The 13,794-nt window shown below is 36.8% G+C and overlaps 1 protein-coding gene across 2 annotated transcripts in view; it reads right to left on the reverse strand.

Moving 5' to 3' along the window:
- Positions 1 to 5,426: 5,426 nt before the first annotated feature.
- Positions 5,427 to 13,794, reverse strand: part of CR2 (complement C3d receptor 2) — a 34,181-nt gene continuing 25,813 nt past the window's right edge. For both annotated transcript variants that reach the window (XM_067729120.1, XM_067729121.1), the window contains 3 exons: positions 13,113 to 13,188; positions 8,923 to 9,028; positions 5,427 to 6,100 (listed from right to left, as the gene is read on the reverse strand). In XM_067729120.1, the coding sequence (XP_067585221.1) occupies positions 8,938 to 9,028; positions 13,113 to 13,188 (167 nt within the window). In that variant the 3' untranslated portion in view covers positions 5,427 to 6,100; positions 8,923 to 8,937. The remainder of the gene's footprint in view (positions 6,101 to 8,922; positions 9,029 to 13,112; positions 13,189 to 13,794) is intronic.

Below are 13,794 nucleotides of genomic sequence, written 5' to 3' on the forward strand. Positions count from 1 at the left end.
AAAAGGAAATAGATGGAAGAGGGTTAAAAATCTCAGGAATTGTTGGGTCTGTTAAGGGAGAACATGTACAATAAACAATAGAAAGATCAGGATTCATCTAGAGGTTTTAAAAAATTTTTGTTGAAGTATAGTTGATGTACAATATTAGTTTCAGGTGTACAACATAGTGATTCAAATTTTTTATTGATTATATTCCATTTAAAGTTATTATTGGCTATATTCCCTGTGCTGTATGATATATATATATATATATATATATATATATATATATATAAGGTATGATGTACCTTATTTATTAATACATAGTAGTTTGTACCTCTTAGTTCCCTACCCCTATCTTGTCCCTCTCCCCCTCCCTCTCCCTACTGGTAACCACTAGTTTGTTCCTTATATCTGTGAGTCTGTTTCTGTTCTGTTATATTCATTCATTTTTTAAAATTAATTAATTTATTTGTTTTTATTTTTGGCTGTATTGGGTCTTCATTGCTGCACGTGGGCTTCCTCTAGTTGCAGCAAGTGGGGGCTACTCTCCGTTGCGGTACGTGGGCTTCTCATTGCGGTGGCTTCTCTTGTTGCAGAGCATGGGCTCTAGGCACGCAGGCTTCAGTAGTTGTGGCATGCGGGCTCAGTAGTTGTGGCTCAAGGGCTCTAGAGTGCAGGCTCGGTAATTGTGGCACATGGGCTTAGTTGCTCTGAGGCATGTGGGATCTTCTGGGACCAGGGCTCAAACACGTGTCCCCTGCATTGGCAGGTGGGTTCTTAACCACTGCGCCACCAGGGAAGCCCTATATTCATCCTTCTGTTTTATTTTTTAGATTCCACATACAAATGATAACATACAGCATTTGTCTTTTTCTGTATGACTTATCAACCAGAGGTTTTTAACATTTTTGTGTATCATGGACCACTTTGCCTGTTTGATCAAGCAGGACCCCTTCTCAGAATTATTTTTTAAATGCAAAAAATAAAGTACATGGGATTACAAAGAACACTGGTTAAACTGAAATACAGTTCTAGCCACGAATTTTTGGAGGTCTGTGGTTCCTAAGACAAGAACTCCAGATTTAAAAATTAGTAGAAACAAGAGCCACTCATTTCTGAAGCAAGAGTCGAAACAAGTCGTATGGCGAGTGGAGTAATTCCAAATATCAAATGCTGTAGAGAGGAGAGGGGGATGAAGGTTGAAAAGATATTGTAGCAGATATTTCAGTAAATATGCTAGCTCTTTTCTCCTCCATGCATAGATATGATTCATGGTGGAATAAAGACACTCAAGGTTGAAAACTATTCTCTACTCAGTGTACTTTCACCGTTGGAGACCCATGTACACACAGTCCAGCAAACCTATATCACTCAGCATATACAGCCTTAGCTCACAAAAACAATCCAGAATACTGTGTTACTTTATTTGTCCCTTTTATTCAAGTCTCACTTCCTACCCTCACTAGTTGAGAAAGGGCAGTGTCCCAAAGGCCAGATATGTTCTTAATTTTCCATTCCTTTCCATTAGACTCTCTCCCAAGACTCTACTGCAAGAAACGTCTACTTTGATCACATCATTTACCACACCTCCTTTTTAATACTTTAATACCACTCTATCAAGGATTTGATATTATCCTTTCAAGATATTCTCTACAGAGCAACGGAAAAAGAAGCTAGATCATGGTAGACCATGGCAAAGGGAATAGAAGATTCAATTCCCCAGGCTTACCTCACATGCTATCAGAATATGCCACTCATTACCACTTCTTTTTACACTAATCTTCTAGCATCTGCTTTCTTCCCTCATATCTTGAAGGTTTTAGCTCCTAGCTCATGGCAAACTCCTCTACTGTTACTCCTGTCATAGTCCTCAGGGATTTGATATTCACAGTGATGGTATTTTCCAAATACCTGGCCTTTCGGCACCTTGACCTCTTCTCTGCCAATGATCTTGTTCTTCCTTCTACTCTGCCACTTATGTCCATGGCCATACTTTAGACCCTGTCATCCTCAATTACTATAATCCCTTCATAATTTTGGCCATCCCACTGTCCAACCACCAGTCCTATCCTTCTATTTCACCTCTAGTACCCTGATCCCAACAATCTTTGTATCTCTCAGTACCTACAGTCCATTGATCTTACCGCCATCTTTCAATCTCAAACCCCCTTAGTGTCCTCACTTTCATCCGTACCAGGTTAAATTCCATGGTCGATCATTATAATCACTATCTTGCATACAACCTCGGCTTCTTTGCCCTTCTCCCACTTTATCATATTTATTAAATGAACAATCTTGGTTAGATTCATTTCTCCATAATTTTGCCCCTGTACCCATGAAATTGAACATGGTTGGAGAAAAACACATATCCATGGGAACTAGTCTGTTTAATGACAACTCATTTCAAATGGACCTTTGTAATGCTGCCTGGTGTTCTTACTATAGTTACCTAGTCCATTTACTCTCTCATTCTTCCAAGAGACTATTTCAAATTTTTTATTTTGACATTGAACTCTGACTTCTCCTCCATCATTCTTAGTCTCTGTTTATAGCTTCACTTCTTTTTTTTTTTCCAGAAAAAAAATCAAAGAAAACTTCCACAAACTTCTTTCATTACTTAACACCAATACCTCTATCTGGTTTATATAGTTTCCTTATCTCCTCTTAGTATGGTTATACTGTTCACACCCTTATCGAAGGCTAACTTCTCCACTGGTGCACTAGATTCAATTTGTTCTTACTTGCTCAAAGACATCACTCCAGGAATTCCCCTCTTTCTCCAGAATCATTATTTTCCCCCTTTCTACTGGATTTTACCATAAGCATGCAAAAAAATTTCTCCAAATGCAGCAGACATAGTCCCTCTTTGATTTTTTTTGGTTTGTTTGTTTTTGTTTGTTCTATTGTGTTTTGTTTTGGTTTTTTTTCATCTAATGTTTCTTTTGCTTGGAACACTTTCCAACCAGATATCTATCTGCATGGCTACCTCCATCATCTCCTTGAGTTTTTTTGCTCAAATGTGATGTTCTCAGTGAAGCCTTCTCTGGCCACTATTTACAATTGCACGTCCATTCGGAACTTCCTTTCCTCTTTCTCTGCTTCATATAATTTTTAAAATTTTACTTATGTTTTCATTTTATTTCCATCTGACAATCTGCTTGTTGTCTGCCTCTCTTCACTAGAATAAAAGCTACATGAGAGAACATGTCCATTTATCACTGCTATATCCCACAACCTAAAACACTGCTTAGCACACAAGAATGATTTCTACAATTGTTTGTTAAGTGAATAAATGAAATGAGTAAATCAGCTAAGGTCAACCCCTTTTTCAGAAAATTTGGTGGTAAAGAGAAGGGAGATAGTTTAAGAGAGAAAGCATGGATGGTTTGGGGAGGATTTGTTTTCAGGCTTGAGGGTGGAAATTTGTTGCTTTAACTGGGCCCCTTCTTCTGGAATTGGGCCCCTGATTTTTCCTCTTTTCCACAGTTCCATGTGGTTCAGGTGGACCAAGGTTTCTCAAATACAACACTATTGACACGTTGAGCAGACAATTCTCTGTTTGGGGGGCTGTCCTGTGCACTATAAGATGTTTAGCAGCATCTCTGACTTCTACCCACTAGATGCCAGTAGCACTCCCCTCCTCCAGCTGTAACAATCACAAACGTCTATAAACATTGCCAAATGTCCTCTGCAGGGAGGAGGTGTGAGTGCCCCACTTGAGAACAACTGAGGTAGATCAATCCTATCCCTAGCTCTAAGCCTGGACAAGGAGCCTAGGCCTTGTCATCTGCTTATTTCACTGCTCTCATCCTAGTAAATGGTTGAAATGGGGACATGTGACCCTAGTTGGACAAATCAGAGGTAATGAAGGCACTTTTGCAGGAGTTATTGGACAAAAGAAGTTCATTGTGCTGGAATGCTAAGCTGACGAGACGTGCACTTGGCATCGTGAACAAACATTTTGCCCGTTTTTAGGGAGTGTCTATCAGAGAATGAGTCCAGCAAGAAAAAAACAGAACCAGGGAATGGAACAGAGTCCTGAGGATATGATTTGAATAGTTAATTCCCATTTTAACTGAAGCCAGCTGCATGCTTGACCTTTTCTCTCATGTGGCATAATAAAATTCCTTTTTGGTTTAAGCCAGTGTGAGATGGATTTCTGTCACTTGCAGCTGAATGGGTACTGGCTTGAACATATTTGTAGGTGGAAAGAATAAGCCAGTGATGAGAGATGGTATTACTGAGGGAGCAATATCCTGGAAGAAACAGAAAGGGATGAGAAGAGAACTGTATAGTCTGTAAAAAGTGGTAGGTGGAAATGAGAATAAGGATGAGTGGGTATAAATAAGCTTGAAGGTAAAGGGAGAGGAAATAGAGTTATCCTGTGATGTTTTCATCCTCTGCTATGATAAAGAAGGAGAATAGAGTAGAGATGAAGGTATAATAGAGCAGATGGCTTGAGGTGCAAGAACAGACGAGTTGTAGAAAGGAAAATGGTACTGACTGTGAATGAATAAGATACCAAACAGCATACTACTTCTGGGTATATATCCAAAAGAACTGAAAGCAATGTCTTGAAGAGATATCTACACACCCATGTTCATAGCAGCATTACAACCTAAATGTCCACTGATGGATGAATGGAATAAAAAATATTGTCTATACATACAGTGAAATATTGTTCAGTCTGAAAAAAAATTCTGACACATGCTACAACATAGATGGACCTTGAGGACACTATACTAAGTGAAATAAACCTGTCACAAAAAGACAAATACTGTATGGTTGCATTTATATGAGGTATCTAAAGTAGTCAAATTCATAGAAATGGAAAAGTAGAATGGTGGTTGGCAGGGGCTGAAGGATGAAGAGAATGTGGAGTTACTGTTTAATGGATATAGAGCTTTAGTTTTGTAAGATGAAAAAGTTCTGGAGATCTGTTGCATAGCAATGTGAATATACTTAACGCTTCTATACTTCTGAACTGTACACTAAAAATGGTTAAGATCGTAAATTTTATGTTACATTTTTTTTAACCACAATTTCTTTAAAAAAAAAGATGTCAAACAGCATACACAGTCTGAGAGAAAATGGGGAGATTAAATCTGTGGTAGCCAATGAGCAAGATCTTATTTTCTCAATAATTGAAATGGTTGAACAGAGCAAACTGACAGCTGGATTTAGAGTGTGGAAGGAGAGAATGAGTGCCCTGGGGGAAAGTATTGGCTTGCTAAGCCTTGAGGATGAGGGAACTGAGTTTGGGGGTTGAGAGTTTGGCTAACATGACGAAGTGGTGGGATCCAGAATGCATCGACATTAAATCAGGAACTCTAAAAACCCTAAGACTATGTCGTTATTCAAGAGTTCATTGACTCCAGAAAAAAAAAAAATCACATAAGGCAAGTGTTTTTCTTTAAAGACAACATTTATTTGAATGATGAATGTACACATTATCAAATGACATTTTACAAGCAACTACAGTTACTTCAGAATTAAACTTCAGAATTAAAACTTGACTCCCATAATTTACAAAAATTGTGCAAATTGGAATTACTGAGTGATTATGCAAAGGTAAAGTATATATGATGAGAAAAACTCAAACCAAGAGGAAATAAAAGTGAAACATTTAACTATATCAGAGAAAGATACTCCTATTAAAATAAAATCAGACTTCCCCCAAAATGTATGCCCATCATAACCACAGGATATGCTTCATACTTTGCTTAAATAATTTAAACCACATTACAACCAAAAGTATATGGTAACAGTGAGTACGCTGATTATAAAAAGAAGAGTCTAGACACAAGGACAGCTCTTTTTAGTGCCTTCCTGAAAAAGGTGACAATTTTCAGAGCTATTTAACTGTTTATATCCATAGCCTGGCTCCAAGTATGTCACAGGTGAGGCTTCAAAAAGTCCTTGAAGAGCACGTAGCAGTAAAACTGGGCTTCCATCTTTATCATCAAGCAAATTTTCTTTGTTCTGCTTGAGGCTAAGTGCATATAGGAGCTAAAACTTATGAAATAATCTCACTGATGTTGAGACCATGCCAACAGACTTGCTGATATTAGGTTTCTCTCCAACCAATGTTCAGTTGGGTTCCAAGCAACAAGGCATACTGAAATAGATGAATTTCTATTTAGGAGACAGCATGAAAGGCAGTGGTATAACTCGAAGTTTAAATATGAGCTTTAACATTCTCTCTATATATACCAATTAAAAGTGCTATAAATAATGGAGCATCAAGCCTATGAGAAGGTATCATTCAATTAAGTGGTCCTTCTTCATATAACATGAAGTAAAGCAAATAATAATTAAATTTTATACTGATAAATATGAATAAAAATAAATGAGGGAGAAATTGAAGCAATGGTTTCATTCTCACTCATTCAAATATTCATTCAACAAACATTTAGGTAATAACTTTACTTTGGGTTCCCACGGCTTTGGATTTAGAGATCACTCTGGTAGTCTCTCCTGTTCTCTTCTTCTCTTTGGCTATGACTCACTAGCAACAAGGAAGCTTTTCTTCCTCAACTGCCACAGCAGTTTTTCTGTATCTTGTTTTTAGCACTTAATCTTAAACTATGATATGTATATGTCTTATTTTTGTTACTAAAATAAGTTCCAAGAGGGCAGAGGTGGTATCTTTATTTTATATCTTATAGATTATGTAGGAGAAAGCAGCTTGAAGTCAGATTGGAGCTTGAATTCTACCTTTGCTAATTACTGACCCCCAAGTCTTTGGCCAAGAGAGCCTTTTCGCCTTGGTTTTCTCAGCTGGGATATTATATGCTCACCTAGGTATTATCTTGGAATAATACACACCTTTTAAAGCTATAATGAGGGCTAAATGAGATAAGGCATGAAAGAGCCTCAGCGTACGGCCTGGGCTTAGCAAACTGTCAAATGTTCACACCCTTTTTCTCCTGGGAACCTCAGGGGGACTCTTCATGTTGCCTGTCAACCTTTCTATACTCCCTATCATTCAGGCTTCAACTCTCATGGTGACTGTTTAATACCTTCTCATTTCTCCTTAAATCTCTAACATCTCCTTTCCTAATCTCCCTCTCAGCTGATCATTTTTCTTTTTATTCACCGAGAAAACAGAAGCAACAGAAGAGAACTTCCACATGTGCTTTCATCATCACATCTCCCCACCTACCTTCATCTGCACCCATATATTCTACCTTCCCTCCTGTTACTAATGCCATGCTCCTATCTAAGGTCTACTCCTCTGCTTAAGTCCTAGATCCCACTCCTTCTAGCTTACCCAGATGTTGCTCCAGCAATTCTTCCTTTTATTTCCTGCCATCATTTTCCCCCTTCCTGCTAAATATTCTCTTCAGCTTACAGGAATAACAGCTATTCCTCCACTCTTAAAAATACTTCCCTTTACTTCTTATTCTTGCCATTACTCTACTTACCTGCTCCTTTTTATAGAAAAACTCCTTGAAAGAGTTAATATCTCCGATTTCTCTCCTTTCATTCTCTCTTAAGGTCACTTCAATCAGCTCTAATTTGCCTCTTTCCTCTACACCAAAACTGCACTTGTCAAGTTCACCAGCAAATCTTGTGCTGCTAAACACAATGGTCAGTTTTCACGACTAATCTTTCCCGATCTCTCAGCAGCATTTGACAGGGTCTATCATTCCCTCCTCATTAAAGTTCTCTTTTTGCATGACTCTAGAGCACCACACTCTGGGGTTCTGTCCTGTATCAGAGCTGCTTCTTCACCCCTGTTTTGGCTCCTCCCCACTCCATGACTCCTAATGTTGGAGGATCCAGGGCTCAGCACTTGGACATTTCCTCTTCGCTAGCCTCTTTCACCCCCTTGATGATCTTACTCGGTTTCATTATTCTGTACATCCATATACTGACAAGGCCCAAATTTGTATGCCAAGCCTGGTCCTATTCCCAAAGTGCTGACCTGTACATCCAGCTACCTTTCCGGCACTTGTATGTGGATGTCTATTAGATTATCTCACACTTAACATCTCCAAAGTGGAACTCATTTTTCTCCCCAGTCTTGCTTTTCATTCTCAGTTGTCGTAATTAATGGCAATTCTGTCCTTCCAGTTACTCAGGCCAAAAAACCCAGGCATCATCATAGACTCCTCCCTTTCTCTCATATCCTGATACAAATTGTCAGCAAACTCTACTGTCACTATCTCAAAAATGCATGCAGAATCTGAACTCTTCTCACCAGCTTGTTGGTAGCCACTCACAATTTATTGGAGTTCTGTGATAGGGTCCACAGGGATTCCCCATCTTCTACCCATGGCTACCTACACTCTCTTCTTAACACAGCAGTTAAAGTGATCATTTGCTTCTCTGCTTAAAACCCTCCAGTGGTTCCCATCTCAGAATAAACACTACGCTCATTACAATGACCTAGCATACTCTGTAGGATCCACCATCCTCACCCTCCTCCTGTACCTCTCTGGTTTCGTCTCTGCCACTCTCTCCCTTGGTCAGTCCATGCAAGGCCACACTGCAGCAGGAACACACCACCTTATTATGATCTTTGCACTTACTGTTCTTTCTTCCTGGAATGCTCTTTCCTTTACAAGGCTAGCTCCTTCACATTAGTCTTTGCTCAAATGTCATTTTCTTAGTGAGAACTTCTCTTCCAACTACCCTGCCCTATCTATCCCCTTTCCTGCTTTCTTTTCCTCCACAATACTTATCATGTTCTTATTTATCTTATTCTTAATTATTTTGCTATTTATTTAGATATTTGTTGAATAGATGAATAAATTTTAACAAAAACAGGGACATAGTTGGCAATGTGAAATAGATGTTAACAATTTTTGTGCATGATTAGTAAAGATGTGCAACAGAACCATATATATTTAGTACTATGCTTAGTGATAAATTTAAATTGAAGGAAATTTTGACATATAAATTAATAAGAATATTTAAAATTTCATTAGATACCCGTTTGTCTTCTGATTAGTTTGCTAGGTTGTATGGATCAACAGAATATACTTCCAGTGTTTCTAAACGAACGTCTTCTTTACGGCTTGTATTTGTATAGTAATTGCTAAATGGAAGAAAAAAGAAAAAAGAAATTCTTTACTCATTGGCCATGATTACTATAAAGGTGTAAAAGTTGTTTCCTTTCCATAATTCCCAACACCAGGTAAGTACTTTTCATGGATGATTTCATTTTATTGTCTTAAATATCCTATGAAGTAACCCCCGTTTTTTGGAAAGACCCATAAAAACAACTTGCTAAGCTGCTAAGTATCCGAGACAGAAGTTGATATTAGGCAGGACTCTTAATGACTAATAACTATGACTCCCAGATTGAAAAAATGTCATAAGCTTTCATTTTATAATATGATCATAAATTTACCTTTGGGGAACCAATCTTCCAATCTAACTTAAAAAGAAAGTTTTTAGATTTGATGTTTAATTCAAAATCCTTACATAGTCATGCAGTACTAAAAGCTTTAAATTATTTTGAAGACATTTTTACTTTTATTCTTTGAAAGCACATGTACTTTGCTGTGTTTCTAAAACTCTTTGCCAAAATTAGCAAAGGACAATAAAATGTGATTGTAATATCATGTAGAACTCTGAGATAAAGTAATACAAAATTATTGGGGAAGAAAGATTACTGTTGAGGGTACTTACAGCCTGTCACTCACTATCATATTTAAGAGGTCAACTTACATATTTAAGGGGAATATACATTAAAATTATTACAAAATGGTAACTTTTAGGTTAATGTGAGATTTAGGTTTTATTAAAATATCTTAGAAGACAAGAAAAAAAATAACATAGTCTCTTCTTCACGTGTTAGGATGACTTTTAAAAATATTTAATTTTGTTACTAGACATCAATTTTCGAATGATTCATTACTCATCTTACTTACAAAAAGTATTTAAGGCAACTCAAATGTCTACATCAAGTATCAGAAACTAAATTGAAGTCAGTTAGAAAATGGAAATAAAACAAGTGAGTGATGCTTAAGAATTTAGTTTAACATATATATTTGGTTCATATCAACTGAGACACTTAAATATAGTATTTGATAAAAACATGTTAATAACCTTAATAATCAGACTGGAACATTATGAATTGTTTGAGCTTGTAGGCATTCCTGAAGTTTGCAAATTTTCCTACACATGCAATGCTCTGATAGCAAACTTAGAAGCAGGAAGGAAGGAGATAGAGACCACATTTTCTATTTTACTTAAATTTCTATTTAAATTACCCTTGGCTAAAATTATCTTCTAACTTCCTGTGAGGAAAGCCATGCAAATGACATCCCTAGTTTTGTTTTCTTGAGACATTTTTCTGTCTTGAATTCTGTGAAACTATTTTCCCCTTTCATCTTACTTCTGACTGTTCCTTCCCCTCCTGCCTCTTAAGCATTACTGTCCTTCTGAGATCTGTTCTCATCCCTATTTTAATCTTCTATGTTCTGTTTAGTACCAAGGCTTCAATTGTGATTTAAATGTCATCTACCTGAGTCCAGTCCTCTCTCTTGATTCCTACGTCATGGGTGCCTGGAAGTAGTAGGTCAGAACTGAACTCATCATCTTTCCCCACAAACATGTCCCTCCCTTCTTTTGATGAACCATTGGGTCCACCCAGTGACATCTGCTTGACTCATTCTTTGTGTCCCCTTCTCCCCACATTCATCAATTCACTAAATCCTGGAAAGCCTATCTTCTTCATAGTGAAAGTATTTCTTACATCTATTCCATCCTCTTGAGCCCCACCACTGCTGCTTTGTTTGACAGCCCAGTACTGCCCCTTCTTTTAAAAATGCAAATCTGAACGTATTGTTTCTTTGCTTAAGATTCTACAGGATAAACACCAATTCCTTGTCATCACATGCAAGGCTTTTGATGATCTAGCTCTTGACCATCTTTCCAGATTTCCCCAAAACTGTTAAATTAAACATTAGTCCAATGGGATGTTAAAAGCATTCATTATATGAGAAAAAAAAAAGTTCTGCAGTCCAACTAGTTTGAGAGATTAGTTTTTAAAAAATTAAACAGGCCTCTTTATTGTAGGACTTTAAATATTCTCATGGTCATTGTGAATCACCATGAGAAAAATGTAGTATGAATTATTTCCCAATCTTTTTTGATCAGAGAGCACTGTTTCTCCTGAAATCATTCACAAAACCAGGGTAATGTGATACATACTCTGATAAACACTACTGCCAAAAGTACATCTCAAATGTAGACCCTTGCAAGACCAACTGTGCTCAGACCCTCCCAGGCTTAGAGCAAACTATTCAGGTTCAAAGATGCCACTCTTACATAGTTTCAATGTAACCCCTTCATGTCTGATGCCTGCACTAGGCATTATAGAACTGTGAACAGTGTAATCAGATCATTTAGATAGATCCAAGTGACTGGGCATGTTAAAGTAATTTTGCTGGAGTTTGTGGGTGACATGTTTAGGGTGACATGACTTGGTCATCCCCCACTGGAAGTTACCTGAGATTTGGTAAGACTTCACATAATTATCCTCCCTAACACTAGCATGTATGGAGACTTAAGAACCTGAGTACATGGAACATTTCCAGGCTGATACCTGATGATATCATTTGCTAAAAATGTATCCTTTGCACCTATCAGAATATTCTGTAATTTCCACAAGGTTTATATGGTCAGGGGGGTCTTTTATGCCACTCCTCCACATAAACCTATGCCACCTTCACCTTCAATCACCATCACACATACTATTTTCCCAGTCATGTCAACTGCTTATGTAGTTTTCATAATATATGATGGAATGACAAGCCTCTGGGTCTTTGCTCAAACTGCTCCTTCTACCTGGAATACCTTTCTCCCCTTGTTTACACTCTCTTGAGATGCATCTGAAATATCTCCTCCACTGTGGAAACTTTTCTGATTAAAATTCCCAAGCACTGTCCATTTGATTGTGTCCTCACCAAATATCACATGACCCACTATGGCAACATTACTTTATGGATACAAATGTTTTCTAAAAAGAATAAGTTAAAATGTAAAAGTATGTCTAATTTCTGGTTAATAAAACATAGCAAAATATAGAAACCTAGTAGTATATTTAAGGAGTCATGAAAACAACCAAGTGAGAGAAAAGATTACTTGAACAAATAGAAAGGCTTAGTAAATTTCTGAATGGGAAAGCATTACAGAAAGTGTGCCAGTTTTCAACAGTTAATCTATAAACTTAAATGCAATCACAACATATCTGTTTTTAGAAAATGACAAATCATCTAATACTCCTGTAAAAACAAACAGAAGAGAGAGGAAAAGCTTAAAAAATTATAGTGACGGGGTTCTTGCTTTATCAGATATTATAATAGTAGAAAGCTATACTATGTAAACACAAAGTGGTTTGTGATAGAATAGACAGATCACTACAACAACAACAACAAAAGAATCCAGAAACACAATACATCCAGATATGTTAATTATTTGATGTTATCATATGTTAACATATGATCAAGTTAGAACTAACCTTCTAGAAAGTCATTTGGCTATATTTACTAAGCATCTAAATGTTCATACACTTATCCCTAGCAATTCTAGGAATCTAGGCTAAGGAAATAAGGAGATGTGGAAAAAGTTTCTTTAAAGGTGTTTCTCATATCTTATTTATTATCAAAATAAATGTGGAAGCAACCTAAAATTTCCACAATATAGATACATATAATAGAAAAAATATGCAATTAAGTAGGTAAGAAGAAAACATGATTTAATAAAAAAAAATCTGTACATGAGGCTAAATGAAAAAAAAATTAAGGCAGGAGACTCTAAGCCCAAAATTTCAGTTTTAAAAGGAAAAAGATAAATAATATAAGAAAAATGATCATACCTGTATAGGAACGTACCAAATACCTACAGTTGTTATGACTGGGATTTTTTTCTGTTTTCCAGATTTTTTATTATGTATAAATAAACATAATCTGATCTGAATAAACACCATTCAAATAAAATTAGTTTGTTATTTTTTAAGTTCTTACAGAAAGGGCCTTCTATTTAACACAAGATACCTTATTGCAGTTATCCCACTGCAGTATTTATTTCATTTAACTTGTCCTTCTGTGTTTAGTTTCAGGCAAGAAGTCAAAATCTTTTGTGCGTTTTGATCAAGCATGCGTAGAACTTACCGTTCTCTGTGTTTTAATATCATGCGTAAGGTGATAGCACCCAAGCAGAAAAGAGTGACTACCCCTGCCGAAAAACCTAGAAAACAAATCAGAGTATCAAATGCTAGAAAAATGTGACCTACCTTGTTTTGAAGTGACTGTGGGGCCTATTCCTAGTGGTGGGGAAAATGTTACGTGACTTTTCTACTTGTTCTTCTTCAGCCATATAAATACTGAATTCCTAGATCATCGTATGTGGGCCTAAAGTTTTGGATTCAATCCAGTCCATATTTAATCTAAAGGACCAACCATTTGACCACAGGGCTCCAGTCAAGTTTCTGTTGAGCTTTTCTGTTCTTTTCAGTTTTATCAGTAATATTCTTGTCACTGGGGTGAAATTAGGAGCTCAGGACACCAGGATCCCATGACTTTGCATAGCAACATTTAACTCTCGGTTGTGAAATATATTTTGTTACTGCAGAATAAGCCAGCCTATTTTGATAGTAACCAAATCATGCAAAAGATCAAGAGTTAAACTAAATTTTTGGTAAACTTTAACTTTCAATTTAAAAACTGGGAATAGCTGTTCAAGTCATTTATTCCATGCTATCCAAAAGTGACAGTTTGTGATGTGAAGTGCACATTAAAAGATACTTAAAACACTAAAAGAAAGATAACTTCTTATGAGTTAAAGTGAAAAAAA

This window comes from Pseudorca crassidens, chromosome 2 (assembly GCF_039906515.1).
Source record: "Pseudorca crassidens isolate mPseCra1 chromosome 2, mPseCra1.hap1, whole genome shotgun sequence".
Classification (NCBI taxonomy): Eukaryota; Metazoa; Chordata; class Mammalia; order Artiodactyla; family Delphinidae; genus Pseudorca; species Pseudorca crassidens.